We start from the raw sequence: 21,158 nt of genomic DNA, 5'->3' as shown, positions 1-21,158 counted from the left end.
TTTCTTGTAGTCTGAAGCCATTGTTTCGTGTCCTAGTCTCCAAGGAAGCAGAAAACAAGCTTGCTCCCTCCTCCCTGTGGCTTCCTCTCACATATTTATACATGGCTATCATATCTCCTCTCAGCCTTCTCTTCTTCAGGCTAAACATGCCCAGCTTCTTAAGCTGCTCCTCATAGGGATTGTTCTGCAGACCCTTGATCATTTTAGTCGCCCTCCTCTGGACACATTCCAGCTTGTCAATGTCTCTCTTCAATTGTGGTGCCCAGAATTGGACACAATATTCCAGGTGTGGTCTAACCAAAGCGGAATAGAGTATGGGTAGCATGACTTTCCTAGATCTAGACACTATGCTCCTATTGATGCAGGCCAAAATCCCATTGGCTTTTTTTGCCGCCACATCACATTGTTGGCTCATGTTTAACTTGAGGACTCCAAGATCTTTTTCACACGTACTGCTCTTGAGCCAGGCATTGTCCCCCATTCTGTATCTTTGCAATGGCTTCAAACGACAAAAAGGGAGATTCCACCTGAACATTAGGAAGAATTTCCTAATGGTGAGAGCTGTTCAGGAGTGGAACTCTCTCTTTGCCCCGGAGTGTGGTGGAGGTTCCTTCTTTGGAGGCTTTGAAACAGAGGCTGGGTGGCCATCTGTCAGGGGTGCTTTGAATGTGATTTTCCTGCTTCTTGGCAAGGGGTTGGACTGGATGGCCCATGAGGTCTCTTCCAACTCCATGATTCTATGAAGTGTGCATTAGATTCGATGGTGCGTGAGAATTGTGCATGTAAAGCTGCCCACATCCATCCCCCAGGCCGATGCTGACAAGTTTGCCAACCTCGTCCTGATGGGAGAACATGCCGAGGTGGGCAGAAGAATGGCTGACAGGCAAGGGGCAGCCGTGCAATACATTAGACCACACATCCTTTTCCTTGCAGTGTGCACAATCGATGGCATATTATATTACAGTATTTATTTATTTACAATTTTTAGATTCCTCCCTTCTCACCCCAAAGGGGACTCGGGGCAGATCACAAAGCACACATTCACAGCAAACACTCAATGCCATTTTCTAGATGTACAGACAGACAAGCAGAGGTATTTTTGGCATTTCCACTTCGGTGCCTGGTGGTAATGCTCAATTCCAGCCAGAGGGGGAGCTGTCGCTTCATCCACTATGACGCCAAGTCATTTGATCATATTTCCTCCTTGTTCTTTGGCCGCTGGCATTTTTATGGTGTCGTAAAATACCCCCTTGCTTTAAGCGGTCCCTAATTTCTCTACTCACAGCTCAGCTGTTTTCAAACTGCTTAGGTGGACAGTAAACTAGGCTTAACAGTCAGGTGCTCAATCCGACTCAGGCTTCGAACCAGTCGCCTTCCAGTTGGTAGTGATATATTGCAGCTGATGATTATCTGGTGACTGCTACAGCCCGGCCGAGTATTTATATTCGAGTAAATACTGGTAAATTTGAATAATTTCCAGTATCCCTGTATGAATCCCTGGTTGTTCATAACCTCTCAATTTTTTAGACTACTGGAGGTGGCACAATGGATTAAACCCTTGTTCTGGCAGGACTGAAGATGGATAGGTCGCAGGTTCGAATCCAGGGAGAGTGCGGATGAGCTCCCTCTCTCAGCTCCAGCTCCCCATGTAGGTACATGAGAGAAGCCTCCCACAAGGATGGTAAAACATCAAAACATCCTGGTGTCCCCTGGGCAACATCCTCGCAGACGGCCAATTCTCTCACACCAGAGGCGACTTGCAGTTTCTCAAGTTGCTCCTGACACACACACACACAAACTACTGGAATTTTAACCCCTTTTTTCTTATGTGGACTTTCTGGTGAGTCACAAGATTTGAATTCTGAGCAAAACATTTTCCGCACTCCTGACACTGGAATGGCTTCTCTCCTGTGTGGACTCTCTGGTGGCTCACGAGGTATGCATTCTGAGAAAACCCTTTCCCACACTCCTGGCATTTGAAAGGTTTCTCCCCCGTATGTACTCTCTGATGCCTGGCCAAATTAGAATTGCAAGTAAAATACTTCCCACAGTCCTGGCATTTGTACGGGTTTTCTCTTGGGGGAACTCTGACTTGAGTATCAAGGCTTACATCGTGAGTTAAGGCTTCACAGTCTTGGTATGAGTAGGGTTTCTCTCCCATGTGGATACGCTGGTGGCCGACAAGATGCGACTTCTGTGCAAAACACCTCCCACAGTCCTGGCATCTGTACGGCTTCTCCCCCGTGTGCACTCTCTGGTGAACCACAAGGTCCGACTTGTGAGCAAAACGTTTTCCACACTCCTGGCATTTGTATGGTTTCTCTCCTGTGTGGACTTTTTGGTGTCCGAGGAGGTGTGCGTTCTGAGAAAAATGTTTCCCACACTGCTGGCATTTGTATGGTTTCTCTCCCGTGTGGACTCTCTGATGAGGCATAAGATCCGACTTGTTAGCAAAACACTTCCCACACTCCTGGCACCTGTACGGTTTCTCTCCTGTGTGGACTCTCAGGTGTGAAATAAGCTCTGCCTTGCGAACAAAACATTTCCCGCACTCCTGGCATTTGTAGGGTTTCTCTCCCGTGTGCACGATCTGGTGCTTCACAAGGTGTGAATTGTGAGCAAAGTATTTCCCACACTCCTGGCATTTGTATGGCTTCTCGCCGCTGTGAATTCTCTGGTGGATCAAGAGAGTTGAGTTCTGGGCAAAACCTTTCCCGCATTCCTGACACATATACGGCTTCTCTCCAGTGTGGACTCTTTGGTGGATCACAACTTGCGAATGCCGAGCAAAGCCTTTTCCACACTCCTGGCATTTGTATGGTTTCTCTCCTTTGTGGAGTCTCTGATGAGTCGCCAAATTGGATTTCCGAGTAAAACAATTTCCACATTCCATACATCCATAAGGTTTGTCGTCGCTTGTGTTGATGCTCTCATATTTCACAAGGTCCAAGTGGGGACTTATCTGGTATCTCCCAAAGTTGGAATCCTGAGCAAAACATTGCCTCTCCTCCTGGCATTTGTATGGTTCTTCTCCTGAGAGGTTGAAGGTGCAATCCAAGTTTTTCATTCCAAGGTGGGCCTTCTTGTGAAGAATAAATGATCTTTTTTGATCAAAATGCTTTCCACATGTGGTGCATTCGTAGGACTTCTTTCTGACTAAGTTTTCATCTTCCTCTTGTACGTGGCAGCGCTGGTGCCGAGCAAGATCCAATTTGTGTGCAAAACACTTCCAGCATTGGTGGCAGACATTTGTTTTCCTGCAATTATCTGTTGAGAAGAAAGAAAAACAGAAACAAATGAAGGATGACAGAAAAGGAACGGCCTATTTTGCATGGTGTGTAGAGCAGGACGTGGAAAAATGGATTCAAATAGTAGGAGAGCACCTGGTTGGTAGAATGGCCCCGTCCCACTCGGGGGCCCAGTGGAATGGCAGTTAAAGATGGAGAGAGGGTCTCTAAATGGCTGCAAGAGAATACCTGGTTGGTATAATGGCATCCTCCCACTCAGGGGCCACTGGAATGGCAGTTAAAGATGGTGGGAGGGTCTCTAAATGGCTGCAAGAGAATACCTGGTTGGTATAATGGCATCCTCCCACTCAGGGGCCACTGGAATGGCAGTTAAAGATGGAGAGAGGGTCTCTAAATGGCTGCAAGAGAATACCTGGTTGGTATAATGGCATCCTCCCACTCAGGGGCCACTGGAATGGCAGTTAAAGATGGTGGGAGGGTCTCTAAATGGCTGCAAGAGAATACCTGGTTGGTATAATGGCATCCTCCCACTCAGGGGCCACTGGAATGGCAGTTAAAGATGGAGAGAGGGTCTCTAAATGGCTGCAAGAGAATACCTGGTTGGTATAATGGCATCCTCCCACTCAGGGGCCACTGGAATGGCAGTTAAAGATGGAGAGAGGGTCTCTAAATGGCTGCAAGAGAATACCTGGTTGGTATAATGGCATCCTCCCACTCAGGGGCCACTGGAATGGCAGTTAAAGATGGTGGGAGGGTCTCTAAATGGCTGCAAGAGAATACCTGGTTGGTATAATGGCATCCTCCCACTCAGGGGCTACTGGAATGACAGTTAAAGATGGGGGGGGGGGTCTCTCCGCTGCTGCAGGAGAGTACCTGGTTGGTAGAATGGCCCCCTCCCACTTAGGTTATGATGGAATGGCAGTTAAAGATGGAGGGTCTGTAAATAATAATAATAATAATAATAATCCTTTATTTGTACCCCGCTATTATCTCCCGAAGGACTCGGTGTGGCTTACAAGAGGCCAAGCCCAAATACATCAGTAAAACAACAACAATACCACAGTAAATAAACTCATAAACAAGCAGTAAACATTAACAATAACACCACGACGCATTAAAAGAACCCATGGCAGGGCCAAGTGTAATAATTAAAATTGTTAAAAAATGCTGGGCATGACCAGGTGAAATAGGATAGGTATTTTGAAGATAGGTGGGGCTGCAGACAATCCTAGATCTCTAATAAAGTGCATTCGGGACAAATTGCTTGGAGTTTCCTTATTCTGGGAAGGCACACTGGAACAACCACGTTTTCAAGCTCCTCCTAAAGACTGCCAGTGTTGGGGCATGCCTGATGTCCTTGGGGAGTGAGTTCCAGAGTCGAGGGGCCACCACCGAGAAGGCCCTGTCCCTCGTCCCCACCAATCGCACTTGCGATGGAGGCGGAAGCACGAGCAGGGCCTCTCCAGATGATCAAAGAGATCGTGTGGGTTCGTAAACAGAAATGTGGTCACACAGATAGGCACGCCCCAAACCATTTAGGGCTTTGTAGGTAAGCACCTGCACCTTGAATTGAGACCGGGAAATGAACGGCAGCCAATGGAGCTCCTTGAACAGGAGGGTTGACCTCTCCCTGTAAGGAGCGCCAGTTAACATCCTGGCTGCCGCCCATTGAACCAATTGAAATTTCTGGGCCATTTTCAAGGGCAGCTTCACATAGAGTGCATTACAGTAGTCCAATCTAGAGGTGACTAAGGCATGGGCCACCCTGGCCAGATCCGCCTGTTAGAGAGTACCTCATGGGTAGAATGACCCCCTCCCACTCGGGGCCCAGTGGAATGGCAATTAAAGATGGAGGGAGGGTCTCTAAATGGCTGTAGTTGAGTACCTGGTTGGTAGAATGGCCTCCTCCCACTCGGGATGGTGGAATGGCAGTTAAAGATGGAAGGAGGGTCTCCAAAGGGCTGCTAGGGAGTGCCTGGTGGGTAGGCTGGCTCCCTCCCACTCAGCAGCCAGTGGCATGGTAGTTAAAGATGGAGAGAGGGTCTCTTATGTTAATGGATTTTAACAGTGAATTTTTAAATACTTTTTTATTTATTTCTGTTTTAGTGTCTGCGTATTCATATATTTTAAATTGTATGCTAATGTTTTTATGTTAAGCTGCTTTGAGTCTCCTTTAGGAGAAATAAAGCAGGCTATAAATACATATAATAATAATCATTATCAATTTAATATACATTTAGAGCACCATAACGCAGGATAAGATACATCACAGCATTTTCAGTTTGCAATACTGATATTGCAAGGGGCTGCTGGAATGTATATATATTTTGTATATTTTAAAATATATTCTAATGCTTTTATGTTAAGCCGCTTTGAGTCTCTTTCGGGAGAGATAAAGCAGGCTATAAATACATATAATAATAATAATAATAATAATAATAATAATAATAATAATGGTAATAATAATAATCAATAGTGTGTCTAGGTCCAGGGAAGTAATGCTACCCCTCTATTTGGCTTTGGTTAGACCACACTTGGAATATTGTGTCCAATTCTGGGCACCACAATTCAAGAGAGATATTGACAAGCTGGAATATGTCCAGAGGAGGGTAACTAAAATGATCAAGGATCTGGAGAACAAACCCTATGAGGAGTGGCTTAAGGAGCTGGGCATGTTTAGCCCGAAGAAGAGAAGGCTGAGAGGAGATATGATAGCCATGTATAAATATGTGAGAGGAAGCCACAGGGAGGAGAGAGCAAGCTTGTTTTCTGCTTCCATGGAGACTAGGACGCAATGGGACAATGGCTTCAAAGTACAAGAAAGGAGATTCCATCTGAACATGAGGAAGAACTTCCTGACTGTGAGAGCCGTTCAGCAGTGGAACTCTCTGCCCCGGAGTGTGGTGGAGGTTCCTTCTTTGGAAGCTTTTAAACAGAGGCTGGATGGCCATCTGTCAGGGGTGATTTGAATGCAATATTCCTGCTTCTTGGCAGAATGGGGTTGGACTGGATGGCCCAGGAGGTCTCTTCCAACTCTTTGATTCTATGATTCTAGTTTAATATACATTTAGAGCACCATAAAACAGGATAAAATACATCACACCATTTTCAGTACTTGCAAAAAACGTTATCTTATCATCAATTTAATATACATTTAGAGCATCATAAAGCAGGATAAGATACATCACAACATTTTCAGTGTTTGCAATAAAAATTATTTTTAAAAATAACATGTAAAAGTAACTTGACTGTATTACCCATGGTAGCAATGCAAGTAATGCCATTCTCATTCATTATGTTATTGAAATGCAACTACATTGCGCCTGGTCATTGGTTATATTTTGTGATGGCTTACCTAATGGGACGCCCGGTCTGAAGTTAGAGATCTCCACTTGCTTCAGAAGTGGCACATCTGATGCCCACAGCTCTTCTCTTTGACCTGTAGGAGGAATGAATTCAGGATTTGGAAGTGAGGAAAAGGAGGGTCACAATATTAACAGTCATCACAGTGAGTATTAAAGAATGCTTCCTCAATAGAATGATAGAGTCTTTGAGTTGGGTGGGCAGGCATCTGCTACTAAAGCTTTTCTGAAAGGTGCCCATCCCTCCCTTTAAAGAAGAAAAGGAGCCCCTGGTGGCACAGCGGGGGAAACCGCTGAGCTGCTGAACTTGCTGACTGAAAGGTTGGCAGTTCGAATCCCGGGAGTGAGGTGAGCTCCTGCTGTTAGCCCCAGCTCCTGACAACCTAGCAGTTCAAAAACAATGCAAATAGGAGTGGATCAATAGGTATCACTCCAGCAAGAAGGCAACGGACCTCCATGCAGTCATGCTGGCCACATGACCTTGGAGGTGTCTATGGACAAGGCCGGCTCTTGGGCTTAGAAATGGAGATAAATCATAGAATCAAAGAGTTGGAAGAGACCTCATGGGCCATCCAGTCCAACCCCCTGCCAAGAAGCAGGAATGTTGTATTCAAATCACCCCTGACAGATGGCCATCCAGCCTGTTTAAAAGCCTCCAAAGAAGGAGCCTCCACCACACTCTGGGGCAGAGAGTTCCACTGCTGAATGGCTCTCACAGTCATGAAGTTCTTCCTCATGTTCAGATGGAATCTCCTCTCTTGTAGTTTGAAGCCACTGTTCCTTGTCCTAATCTCCATGGAAGCAGTAAACAAGCTTGCTCCCTCCTTCCTGTGGCTTCCTCTCACATATTTATACATGGCTATCATATCTCCTCTCAGCCTTCTCTTCTTCAGGCTAAACATGCCCAGCTCCTTAAGCTGCTCCTCATGGGGCTTGTTCTCCAGACCCTTGATCATTTTAGTCGCCCTCATCTGGACACATTCCAGCTTGTCAATATCTCTCTTCAATTGTGGTGCAATATTCCAGACGCGACTGCGAAAGTGGTGGGACCGAGAGCAGGGCCCCCTCCAGATTCCAGGTGTGGTCTGACTAAGGCAGAATAGAGCATGGGTAGCATAGCTTTCCTTCAGACATAGCCATATGTCATGCCCTCACTCTGTCTCAACTGCCACTGCTTTGCATTCAGAGAGAGAAGAAGAAAAGGCAGGCCCACCTCCATTCTCCAACTAAAGCAAGTTCCTTACCAAGAGATGCCATCGTCTCATAGTTGTCCATCATGACCTTCCTGTACAGAGATCTCTGGCTAAGATCCAGCAGATCCCACTCCTCTTCTGTAAAATACACAGCCACTTCTCCAAAAGTCACTGGTTCCTGCAACCAAAAAACAGCTCAGATCAGCAAGATGAACTCAGTCTGGAGGAAAAATACATGCATTGTCTTAACAAAACGCAATTGGAATACAGGTGAGGTAAACATGAGTTCAAATCAACCTCTTGGCCATGTAAGTGTGCTGGGTGACTTTGGGTGAGTCACACTTGTGTTGACTCTTCACGGGAATTTTGTATCTCCTCAAACACTAGCTCGTGTTTTTATATCATTTTTGTTCAATTTAGTAAATACAAACACTGGGTTTTGCACTGCAACCCTCAGGTATACAGCTCAAAATGAGGTGGTGGTGTCCACAATATGTCTGGCTGATAATAATAATAATAATAATAATAATAATCTTTATTTGTACCCCGCTAGCATCTCCCCAAGGACTCGATGCGGCTTACAAAGGCCAAGGCCTCAACACACAATATAACAGTACAAAAAACCAAGCAAATTAAAAATAGTTAAAGCAGTAAACAACAAGCAATAAACAAAACACTAAGACACAATAAAACTGGGCTGGGCCAGAGTAATGGGTACAAGATTAAAAGTGCTGATGTGACAGGTGGTATATAAGGCATTATAAGGCAAGTGCAATATGCGGTGTGCAGAAATCTTATTTCAAGTAAAGTGCTTCTGGGACTTGGTGTTGGAGATTTCCTAGTCTGGGAAGGCACATCGGAACAGCCAGGTCTTCAAGTTCTTTCTGAAGACTGCCAATGTAGGGGACTGTCTAAGATCTTTGGGGAGGGTGTTCCAGAGATGGGGGGCCACCACGGAAAAGGACCTGTCTTGCGTCCCCACCAGACGCGCTTGCGACGCAGGCGGGATCACGAGCAGGGCCTCTCCGGATGACCGAAGTGAGCGCGTGGGCTTGTAGATGGAGATGCGGTCCCGCAGGTAGGATGGTCTCAAACCGTTCAGGGCTTTGTAGGTAAGCACCTGCACCTTAAATTGGGCCCGGAAAATAAACGGCAGCCAGTGGAGCTCCTTGACCAGGAGGGTTGACCTCTCTCTGTAAGAGGCCCCAGTTAACATCCTGGCTGCTGCTCGTTGGACCAGTTGGAACTTCCGAGCCGTTTTCAAGGGCAGCCCCACGTAGAGCGCATTACAGTAATCCAATCTGGAGGTGACCAAGGCATGGACCACCCCGGCCAGGTCAGCCTTCGCGAGGTACGGTTGCAGTTGGTGCATGAGTCTCAATTGTGATAAGAACTTCCCTATAAAGAATTAGTACAATATTTGGGCTGTTCATATCCAAATCCTAAAGTTATATCCAAATCCTTAATGATAAATTGTTCTTGTCCTCATTGCTGCTATATGTTGTTTGCACTTTACTCCTTAGTCCTATCCTCTAATGTTGTGGCACCAATCCTCCCACCTACGACAAGACACTGAACTTTGCTTTTGGTTGTTGGTTCTGATGCTCATTTTATATACTGCTTAATGGTTGTTGTTTTTACTTCGTCTTATTGGTTATTATTTTCTTAACATGCATTTTAATGTGATATGTTTTAACTGTTCTGTTGGGTTTGGCCCCACGTAAGCCGCCCCGAGTCCCTTTAGGGAGATGGAGGTGGGGTATAAAAATAAAGTTGTTATTATTATTTTACTGACACAAAAACACAGTATGTCACAGCAAACAAGATCTATATGCTGGATTTCATATTTTGTTGTTGTTGTTATTCAGATTGTAAAAGAAAGGCAAGGGGAAACAAGAATGGCAGTAAGAGCTTTGGGATGCTCACATTGGATGTGCGCATCACAGCTAGGAACACCATGGCAAAATTTTGACTCTGTTGTGGAAAAATAGTGGCCTCTGTTTTGTGGGGGATTTCATATTAGAGGGATTCCCAATTGTTCCAAGCACAAATGGGGCATAATGACAGGAACATGAGTGCTGCCAAGATTATTCTTAATTGCTTTATGTACATTAACTATGGATAGGTTACACAACCTGGGGATCACAACCAGACACAGTGAAGACATCTGCCCTTGCGCTATACTACTTTGCTGCTGAGTATGCATGCCCAGTGTGGAACATCTCACCACGCTAAAACAGTGGATGTGGCTCTTAATGAGACATGCCGCATTATCACAGGGTGTCTGCGCTCTACACCACTGGAGAAAATACACTGTTTAGCTGGTATTGCACTGCCTGACATCCGTCGGGAAGTAGCAACCAATACTGAAAGGACCAAGGCAGTGACATCTCCAGCTCATCCCTTGTTTGGGATTAAATCAAGAAATAGTTTTCTAAGATCTACAGAGACACTCAATGGAACACCTCAGCAAGTGAGAGTCCAAAAGTGGCAGGCTCAAACCCAGAACCTTAATCAGTGGTTGAGACCAAATGAGAGACTCCCCCCCTGGGCACACAGAAAACTTGGAAGGCACTGAACAGACTGCGCTCTGGCACCACGAGATGCAGAGCCAATCTTAAGAAATGAAGCCACAAAGTGGAATCCTCGACATGCGAGTGCGGAGAAGAGCAAACCACTGACCACCTGCTGCAATGCAACCTGAGCCCTGCCACATGCACAATGGAGAACCTTCTTATAGTAACACCAGAGGCATTCCAAGTGGCCAGATACTGATCAAAGGACATTTAATCAACTACCAAGTTTGCAAACTCTGTGTTTTGTCTGTTTGGTAAAAAATGTAATACAACTATCTGGTTGCTCCTGACACGATAAAAAAATAAATAAATGAATAACTTTCTTTCCAGTACTTTCTTTCCCCACCACTGCTCCAAAAATCTCCTACCTTGGCTGGTTTTCCCACAGGCTTTTCCTTTCCTTTATTCCTTGTCCATCTATATTGACATGGAGACACCATGCTGCCACCTGGAAAGGGGAGAAGAACAATATAAAGGGAGAATGTTTCAGAAAGACTCCTCTTCTTGAAAGCAGGTGCTCTTATGATTGGAGTGAACACTTCTACCTCGCCTGCCTGGGTTTCTGGACTCTACTTTACCTCTTTTATCACAGGCACCCTATGAACTTTTAGTTATATAAATGGCTCCCTCGCGTGACTGTTCACTAGCAATGTTTCGGCTTCTCCCAGATCCCTTGTGATCTAGGACGCAGGCCTCCTCTTCCTCTTCTTGCTTTATTGTAACATCAGGAAATCCTGAATTGAGGGGAAAAGGGAAATCTTCAGCAGAGCTACAGAACTTCCACCCGTTAATTCTCTAGTTCTCTAGTTTAAGATCCACCAGGGAAGCCCTGCTCTCAGTCCCATTAGCCTCGCAAAAGCATCTGGTGGGGACGAGGGACAGGGCCTTCACGGTGGTGACCCCCCACTTGTGGAATTCACTCCCCAGCAAAGTTAGATCACCGCCTTCCCTCCTTTCCTTCAGGAAAAAAATAGAAATCGTGGTTTTGGAACCAGGCCTGTCGGCTAGCAGGCATAACAGCACTTTGGTCATTGAACTGGACCATATGATTGTTATAATAATGGAAATGGCTATATGATTGTATAATTAATGTTATTGTTTTTAATCTATTGTGTATTTATGTTTTTATATTGTTGTTATATTGTGATATTTATGGCATCTAATTGTTGCCTGTGTTAGCCGCCCTGAGTCCCCGCTTGGGGGTTGAGAAAGGCGGGGGAGAAACATTTAAATAAATAAATAAATAAATATCCTGATTATATGCTAATCAAGCAGGTCAGTTGAAACATTCACCACCTAGCTCCATCAGACAAGAGTCCTTTGTCCCAGCCTGGTCATTCCACAGATATATAAACCCTTTTACCTAGTTCCAACAGACCTCACTACCTCTGAGGAAGCTTGCCATAGATGCAGGCGAAACATCAGGAGAGAATGCCTCTAGACCATGGCCATATAGCCTGAAAAAACCTACAACAACCCAATAAATATCCTGCTTTATGATGCTCTAAATCAGGGGTCCTCAAACTAAGGCCCGGGGGCCGGATACAGGCCTCTAAGGTCATTTACCCGGCCCTCACTCAAGGTCAACCTAAGTCTGAAATGACTTGAAAGCACACAACAACAACAACAACAACAACCCTACTTCATCAGTCAAAAGCAGACCCACACTTCCCATTGAAATACTGATATAATTATATTTGTTAAAAATGGTCTTCATTTTAATGATTGTATTGTTTTAAAGTGTTTTTGCACTACAAATAAAATATGTGCAGTGTGAAGAGGAATTCATTCATCTTTTTTTTTCTTTCAAATTATAATCCGTCCCTCCAACAGTTTGAGGGACTGTGACCTGGCCCTCTGTTTAAAAAGTTTGAGGACCTCTGCTCTAAATGTATATTAAATTTATTATTATTATTATTATTATTATTATTATTACTATTTGTATTTATAGCCCGCTTTATCTCTCCCGAAGGAGAGGTTAGCATACAATTTAAACAGAATTAAATAAAAAAGAATTTCAAAAATACACAATTGAAATCAATTAAAATCAAGAGGCCCTCTCACCATCTTTAACTACCATTCCACTGGATCCTGAGTGGGAGGGGGCCGTTCTACCAACCATGTACTCTCCAGAAGCCTTTTAGAAACTATCCATCCATATTTAACTACAATTCCGGCAGCCACTGAGAGGTAGGGAGTTAGCTTACCAACCAGGTACTCTCCAGCAGCTGTTTATTTATTTATTTACTTCATTTATATACCACTTTTCTCAGCCCTCAAGCGACTCAAAGCGGTTAACAACAGCAAAATTCAAGGCAAAAACATCACAAAACGAATATGGGACAGTTAAAAACAGTAGCATCATCAACGATTAAACATCAATATAACAATCATTAGCGTGTCCTCAGTAAAATCAGAATCCAATCTCATCATCCAATATTCCGTATTCCTATATTCAATTACACTGCTTAATCGAATGCTTGTTCGAACAGCCAGGTCTTCACTTTCCTCTGAAACGTCAACAAGGAGGGGGCCAATCTGATATCTGTAGGAAGGGTGTTCCACAGCCAAGGGGCCATCACTGAGAAGGCCCTGTCTCTCATCCCCGCCAGGCGCGCCTGTGATGAAGGCGGGACTGGGAGCAGGGCCCCCCAGATGATCTTAATGTCCCAGTTGGTTCATAGGAGGAGATGCGTTCCCCCCATCTTTAACTGCCATTCAACTGACTGGTGAGAGGGAGTGGGCCATTCTACCAACCAGGTACTCTCCTGCAGCCATTTAGAGACCCTCCCTCCATCTTTAACTGCCATTCTACTGGCCGCTGAATGGGAGAGTGCCAGTCTACCAATGAGATACTCTGAAGGGAAACATCTAAATGCTATGTAAACAAGGATGAAAAAATGATCCTTTATGATATATAGATCAAATGTCATGGAAAGACCACTGATAGACCATACTTCACCTGAGTTGGTGCTTGGGGAGGCCTCAGATACCCACAGGTAGCAGGATTTTTCTTCTGGTTCTAGCTTGACCTCCACATTGGAAGGCCCTAGTCAGGAGAATAGGGTAAGAAAGTAGGGTTTAGAAAGATATGCTGACTTTCTAATACAGAGCAAAAGGAAAGGATCTCCAGCAGACAAAAGTCCTTTGTCCCACCCTGGTCATTCCACAGATATATAAACCCATTTTCCTACTTCCAACAGACCTCACTACCTCTGAGGATGCTTGCCATAGATGCAGGCGAAACGTCAGGAGAAAATGCCTCTAGACCATGGCCATATAGCCCGAAAAAACCTACAACAACCCAGGAAAGGATCTCGTTTATTCTTTTAACTTGGAAGAAATTATATCCCTCTCCTCCAAGAAGGCTTGCAAGTCATTCATTTGAGAGTTCCCTACACTCAGATTTGCAATGACACATAAGGAAAAGGGGGTGGCAGTTAAAAACAGATCAATAAAAGCAATATAGCTTCATCTATGCCCTTTCTTTTTCAATCTCTTTTAAATAAAAGTCAATGTGGATAATAACAGACCCTAATTAAACAAAGGACAAAGGCCCAAGAGTACTACAGAGTCACACTGGAGGACCTAGAAAATGCCGAAAGAGGGCATATTTTGTTGGACATAGATAAATGAAGCCATGGACAGTGGTTCCATGCATTTGGAGGTTATATTCATTTATTTATTTACGACATTTATATGCCGCCCTTCTCACCCCAAAGGGAACTCAGAGCGGCTTATAAAATATATATAGATACAATATATTATTAGCACAGTACAATATCAGTATTATATATTACTATATTGTACAACACCATTATATTGTAATATTCTTAGTAATGTTACATGTAATATAAAATCTATATAAATAAAAATGTAATGTTCGTTTGTGGGATTAACAGAACTCAAAAACCACTGGACGAATTGACACTAAATTTGGACACAAGATACCTAACAACCCAATGTATGTCCTTCACGCAAAAAAAAAATATGGATTTTGTCATTTAGGAGTTGTAGTTGCTAGGATTTATAGTTCACCTACAATCAAAGAGCATTCTGAACCCCACCAACGATGGAATTGAACCAAAGTTGGCACACAGTTCTCCCATGACCAACAGAAAATACTGGAAGGGTTTGGTGGGCATTGACCTTGAGTTTTGGAGTTGCACTTTACCTACATCCAGAGAGCACTGTGCAAACAATGATGGATCTGGACCTAACTTGGCATGAATAGTCAATATGCCCATATATGAACACAGATGGAGTTTGGGGGAAATAGACCTTGACATTTAGGAGTAGTCGTTACTGGGATTTATAGTTCACCTAAAACCAAAGAGCATTCTGAACCCCACGAACGATAGAATTGGGGCAAACTTCCCAACAAATGACCATCACTCATAAAAACACTGAAACATACAGCAAAAGAGACTTAAAAAGCCAAAAAACAAAAAATACATTACAATGAATGCTCAAAGCCACATACATATATACGCAAGTACACATATACACAATTATACATACACACATGTACACATATACACAGACTGGGCCACAGCAATGCGTGGCAGGGGATGGCTAGTATATAATAAAATATTATATAATAATAATATTGTATAAGATAATTATATTGCAGGTTATTCATGGAACTTACATTTTTGTTCTCTCACCTGTGTGGGGTTGTGATGTTGCCCACATTTTTTCCAAGACAAGGCAATCTGGAAACCAAGGGTCTTGCTCAAGCCTGGAGATCAGATCAGGCTTGGCAAGTGGAAATCCTGCAGAGAAAGAGACACAATGTGGGGCTTAGGGTCTGAAGTATTGAAGTGTGTGTTTGGCTAAATAAAGCAAATATTTTTCTATCCTCACACAGACAGATATAAGTAGTCTGTTACAACACAGGTACGCTCACTAGGTTCACCAATGGCCACAAGGTATTCCTGGCTCCATAAAAACCACTGAAGTAGACTTAATTTCTGCTGCTCGAGAGAGCACGGGGAAGCAGATTCAAACTACAGGAAAAGAGATTCGACCTGAATATTAAGAGGAACTTTCTGGTGGTAAAAGCTGTTCAACAGTGGAACACACTGCCTGGTGGAGTCTTCTTCTCTGGAGGTTTTTTAGCAGAGGCTGGATGGCCATCTGCCAGGAGAGCTTTTGTTTGGCAGGTGGTTAGATTGGATAGCCCGTGGGCTCTGTGTGCCAATAATAACAATAATAATGAAGTTATTACCTGCATCTCACTTTTCATGAGAAATGACTTGAAGACACACAAGAATGAGTTTCTGGGGTGGCTGTTGGGATGCATAGTTTCACACATTTGGGGATTCGACATGATATGGGGGCATTTCCAAAGGTTTTGGGGGGGCTTCAATGGCTGCATTCAATCTACAAACCATGCTACACCTACTTCCGCTTTATATTTTCCAGTTAGGGGGCATGTTGTGGGGCTACCAAAATGGCCTTGGTTGTCAACATGGTTCTCACCCCTGTGTTAAGCCTTTCTTCTAGGCATTCTGCATAGAGTTGGCAAGTCACTGTGAATCCTAAACTGCTTTTTTGAATGTCTTTTCAAGACTACGTGGCCCTTCTTGGGTTTTGAAACATCCAAAGCCACATCTGACATTGAGAGAACCACCCTGTCTTTTTAAAACACCCATACAGGAAACTTAACTTAAGGGAAAGAGGAAATTAATGTTGGGTTGCTGTGAGTTCTCCGGGCTGTTTGACCATATTCCAGAAGCATTTTCTCCTAACGTTTCACCCACATCTAAGGCAGGGATCCTCAGAGGTTGTGAGGTCTGTGGGAAACTAGGCAAGTGGGGTATATATATCTGTGGAATGATGCCCAGGGTGGGAGAAAGAACTCTTGTCTGTTTGCGGCAGGTATGACTGTTGAAATTATTATTATTATTATTATTATTATTATTATTATTATTATCTTTATTTGTACCCCGCTAACATCTCCCGAAGGACTCGGTGTGGCTTACAAAGGCCAAGGCCCTCAATAATACAACGGCATAACAAAAACAACAATAAAAACTCAAAAAAGTAAACCAATAAACATTAAAGCAATAAACAGTAAACATTAAACAATAACATCATAACACATTTAAAAACAAATTAATGCTGCCAGAAGAGGGACGAGGGATAGTTACCCAAGGAGGCCACATTGTCGTAATTTTCTCGCATGACTTCCCAGTACAAAGCTCTCTGATTCTGGTCCAGCAGAGCCCACTGCTGCTTTGTGAAAAACACAGCCACATCCCGAAAAGTCACAACGCTCTGGAAAAGAAAAAGAAGGGAAGTTGTCCAAAGCTCTCAAAATAGCCTACCTTATATCAATGGTCCCTAAAGGATGACCCAACACAGCGATGGCTGAAAGGAGGTTGTTGCGAGTAGAAATGTGAGGACCTGGGGGATGCACCCCCCCCAATAAAAACAGAAAAAGCTTTCAGCATCAGTAAAACAGAGAAATATTTTGCCTTTGTGAAGTTTTCCATAGTGCCAGACAGACTTAAAACACTCGTTCCTGCTTAAGCGGCTGAGGGGGAAAAGGAAAGGGCCTGAGGCTGTAAGGAATTGTGGGAGTTGAAGTCCAAAACACCTGGAGGGACCAAGATTGCCCACACTTGGTACAAATACACCCAAAGTGACTAAAAGAGGATTGTGTGCAACATCCCAGTCAGTAAAGGCCTTGTGGTAAACGCTGTCTCCATTCCTATACCTGTGGCAATTCTGTGCCATCCATTCCCGTTCTTCCAGAAAGAAACTGGCCACCCAGTGGCAACCTTTGTGATGTTGTTGTAAGTTGAAGACTGGATATTGTAGGAGGCTTCAATCAAGGTTGGAAGATAGAAACTCTGTGATCTGAAAAGGGTAGAACAAAATTTGCAGATTGTGGTCAACATGATGAAGCTTGTTTTTCTAGGAGACAAGAAAATCATACAGAAGAGTGAAATACTCCAGTAGCGACAGCTTTATTTACAACTTGTGTGTGTGTGTGTATGTAGGGGGTATATTAACAGATTAGAGAGATGGACCAAAACTCAGAAAATGAAGTTCAATAGGGACAAATGCAAGATACTCCACTTAGGCTGAAGAAAAAAATGAAAGGCAAAGAGACAGAATGGGGGACGAAGCCTGACTCAACAGAAACAGGTGTGAAAAAGATCTTGGCGTCCTCGTGGACAAGTTAAACAAGAGCCAACTATATCATGTGGCAGCTAAAAAAGCCAATGGGATGTTGGCCTGCTCTTGTTACATCCCAGATAGATTACTGCAACGCACTCTACGTGGGGTTGCCTTTGAAGACTGTTCTGAAACTTCAATTAGTCCAGCAGGAGGCAGCCAGATTGCTCACCAGAGCGTCATACAGGGAGCATACCATCCCCCTGTTGTGTCAGCTCTACTGGCCGCCAATCCAGTTCCGAGCACAATTCAAAGTGCTGGTTTTGACCTACAAAACCCTATACGGTTCCGGCCCAGCGTATCTGTCCGAACGCATCTCCCTCTACGTCCCACCTCAGAGTTTAAGATCCTCTGGGGAGGCCCTGCTCTCGGTCCCGCCTCTGTCACAAGTGAGGTTGGTGGGGACGAGGAGCAGGGCCTTCTCAGTGGTGGCCCCCCACCTATGGAATTCACTCCCCGGGGAAATTAGATCAGCGACATCCCTCCTTTGCTTTAGAAGGAAATTAAAAACATGGATGTGAGACCAGGCGTTTGGGCAATCTGGCAGATAAATAAAGGACTGCGACGACGGATAGGAATAGACAATGTGGAACAAAGCATGGACTCTGAGTTGGCGAACGCTGTGCATGAGATTGGCTTTTGACTGTGATATATATATATATATATATATATATATAGGAATTGTGGGAGTTGGAGTCCAAAACACCTGGAGGGAAGGCCCAAGTTGACTCAGGCCTGATCTATATTGTTGAATTAATGCAGTTTAAAATTACCAAATACATTTCCACAGCCATGGCAAACCCATTGTCCTAGTTCCAACAGACCTTACTACCTCTGAGGATGCTTGCCATAGATGCAGGCGAAACGTCAGGAGAGAATGCCTCTAGAACATGGCCATATAGCCCGGAAAAACCTACAAGAACCTAGTGATTCCAGCCATGAAATCCTTCGACAATACCAGAGTTCCTATGTTGCTATGCTATTTACAAGATAAACTGGGGAAGTCACACTCTCTCAGCCCACAGGGGAGACGCTGCAAAGGTTATCCAGTTCAATACACAATCAAAGCACTCCTGACAGATGTCCATCCAGCCTCCTTGGAATCAATGTTGCCCAGACAAGCCTAGGAAACTACTTAACAGGGCACTTGGGCCTTCCCTCCAGGTGTTTTGGACTCCAACTCCCACTGCAAAGGTTATCCAATTCAATACACAATCAAAGCACTCCTGACAGATGCCCATCCAGCCTCCTTGGAATCAATGTTGCCCAGAAAAGCCTAGGAAACTACTTAACAGGGCACTTGGGCCTTCCCTCCAGGTGTTTTGGACTCCAACTCCCACTGCAAAGGTTATCCAATTCAATACACAATCAAAGCACTCCTGACAGATGCCCATCCAGCCTCCTTGGAATCAATGTTGCCCAGAAAAGCCTAGGAAACTACTTAACAGGGCACTTGGGCCTTCCCTCCAGGTGTTTTGGACTCCAACTCCCACAATTCCTAACAGCCTACCGGCTGTTAGGAATTGTGGGAGTTGGGAGTCCAAAACACCTGGAGGGAAGGCCCAAGTTGACTCAGGCTTGATCTATATTGTTGAATGAATGCAGTTTAAAATGACCAAATACATTTCCACAGCCATGGCAAACATACCAGAGTTCCCCTACCTTTCCTCAGCAAGAGCTTGAACAACAGGACCTCTTCCTTGATTTGGAAACGCCCACCGGAAGGGCCCTTTTTCTAAGAGGCACACCAACTCTCTTCCGGTCCATCCGCGCCCGTCGCTGATTGGCCAGCCGGCCTTGTTTTTTCCCCCTTGCACTTAGCAGACTGAGCCAATCAGCTCTCAGCAATACAGGGCGGGACCTGGCTGCTGATTGGGCGGCGTGTCGGAAGAGTGGCAGCTCTTTCATCCTATCGTTGCATTGCATTCTTGCACACAGGGAATTGATAGTTTTGTATGATGTGTAGATAAACAGAGGCTGGGTGGCCATCTGTCAGGGATGATTTAAATGCAATATTCCTGCTTCTTAGAATCATAGAATCAAAGAGTTGGAAGAGACCTCCTGGGCCATCCAGTCCAACCCCATTCTGCCAAGAAGCAGGAATATTGCATTCAAATCACCCCTGACAGATGGCCATCCAGCCTCTGTTTGAAAGCTTCCAAAGAAGGAGCCTCCACCACACTCCGGAGCAGAGAGTTCCACTGCTGAATGGCTCTCACAGTCAGGAAGTTCTTCCTCATGTTCAGATGGAATCTCCTCTCTTGTAGTTTGAAGCCATTGTCCCATTGCGTCCTAGTCTCCAAGGAGGCAGAAAACAAGCTTGCTCCCTCCTCCCTGTGGCTTCCTCTCACATATTTATACATGGCTATCATATCTCCTCTCAGCCTTCTCTCCTTCAGGATAAACATGCCCAGCTCCTTAAGCCGCTCCTCATAGGGCTTGTTCTCCATTGCGTCCTAGTCTCCAAGGAAGCAGAAAACAAGCTTGCTCCCTCCTCCCTGTGGCTTCCTCTCACATATTTAAACATGGCTATCATATCTCCTCTCAGCCTTCTCTTCTTCAGGCTAAACATGCCCAGCTCCTTAAGCCGCTCCTCATAGGGCTTGTTCTCCAGACCCTTGATCATTTTAGTCGCCCTCCTCTGGACACATTCCAGCTTGTCAATATCTCTCTTGGCAGAATGGGGTTGGACTGGATGGCCCATGAGGTCTCTTCCAACTCTTTGATTCTATGATTCTGTGACTAGTACAATTCTGCTGTAATGTTTCTCTCTCTGCAAGCTGTGAATTGTCATTGTCAATTTTGGAGAGGTTGTTGAGTGCTTTTGCCAAATAATAATAATAGAATAAGAACTTAATTATAATTTAATAATAATAGTAATGGGTAATAATATTATACAAGACTGTTGTGTATTTCGAAGTTGATTTATGGTGATAATAAAAACCATCAATTTTGGAGAGATGCTTCTGCTAAATAATAATAATAATAATTTAATAATAAAAGTAATAATGTATAATAATATTATGTACAAAAGTCCTTTGTCCCACCCTGGTCTTTCCACAGATATATTTTCCTACTTCCAACAGACCTCACTACCTCTGAGGATGCTTGCCATAGATGCAGGCGAAACGTCAGGAGAAAATGCCTCTAGAACATGGCCATATAGCCCGGAAAAAACTACAACAACCCAGGACTCTTTAAAGCTTTTTTGGCTCGAGGATGTGGACAAGATCTTAGAGAGGAATGAGGCTAACCACTTGTTTTCTGGCCCCTTGCCTGTCCTGGCTTATAAAATCGGCCGGGGGATTGGCGGAGTGGGTAAAAGTGCTGGTGAATGCTTCCTTGACCCAAGGCAGAATGCCAATCGGATTCAAGAAGGCAGTGGGAAGATCATTATTAAAGAAACCAGGGCTGGTCCCCACTCAACTCAATGGAAGAACTACAAGCCAGTGTCAAATCTCCCCTTTTTGGGCAAGGTTCTAGAGAAGGTGGTGGCCTCACAACTCCAAAGTTTCTTGGATGAAACTGATTATCTGGATCCATTTCAATCTGGTTTCTAGCCTGGTTACAGAACTGAAACGGCATTGGTCG

The 21,158-nt window shown here is 44.3% G+C and overlaps 2 protein-coding genes across 5 annotated transcripts in view; one reads left to right on the top strand and one right to left on the bottom strand.

Moving 5' to 3' along the window:
* LOC132765774 (zinc finger protein 850-like) overlaps positions 1-21,158 on the top strand; it is a 1,095,673-nt gene that overhangs the window by 875,582 nt on the left and 198,933 nt on the right. The gene's annotated exons all lie outside the window — the stretch shown is intronic.
* Positions 952-19,312, bottom strand: LOC132766033 (zinc finger protein 300-like). 4 transcript variants are annotated; one of them, XM_060760355.2, is made up of 9 exons: positions 19,230-19,312; positions 17,104-17,246; positions 16,535-16,661; positions 15,047-15,154; positions 13,342-13,428; positions 10,748-10,827; positions 7,855-7,981; positions 6,604-6,687; positions 952-3,267 (listed from the first exon to the last, which is right to left on the bottom strand). In XM_060760355.2, the coding sequence occupies exons 2-9, from the start codon at positions 17,125-17,127 to the stop codon at positions 1,799-1,801; spliced, it is 2,106 nt and encodes a 701-aa protein (XP_060616338.2). In that variant the 5' UTR covers positions 17,128-17,246; positions 19,230-19,312; the 3' UTR covers positions 952-1,798. The 4 variants fall into 4 exon arrangements, with proteins under 4 accessions (XP_060616338.2, XP_060616339.2, XP_060616340.2 ...); XM_060760356.2 differs by having other exon boundaries at positions 19,216-19,309; XM_060760357.2 differs by lacking the exon at positions 6,604-6,687.

This window comes from Anolis sagrei, chromosome 2 (assembly GCF_037176765.1).
Source record: "Anolis sagrei isolate rAnoSag1 chromosome 2, rAnoSag1.mat, whole genome shotgun sequence".
Classification (NCBI taxonomy): Eukaryota; Metazoa; Chordata; class Lepidosauria; order Squamata; family Dactyloidae; genus Anolis; species Anolis sagrei.
This window is presented reverse-complemented; position numbering and strand designations above follow the sequence as displayed.

Coding starts and splice junctions, on each gene's coding strand:
- LOC132766033 (XM_060760355.2), bottom strand. CDS start 17,127: ATGGATGGCACAGAATTGCCACAG. Junction 15,155..16,534: donor CGACAATGTGGCCTCCTTGG/GTAACTATCCCT, acceptor CTTTCTCTGCAG/GATTTCCACTTGCCAAGCCT. Junction 3,268..6,603: donor CAGACCGGGCGTCCCATTAG/GTAAGCCATCAC, acceptor TCTTCTCAACAG/ATAATTGCAGGAAAACAAAT.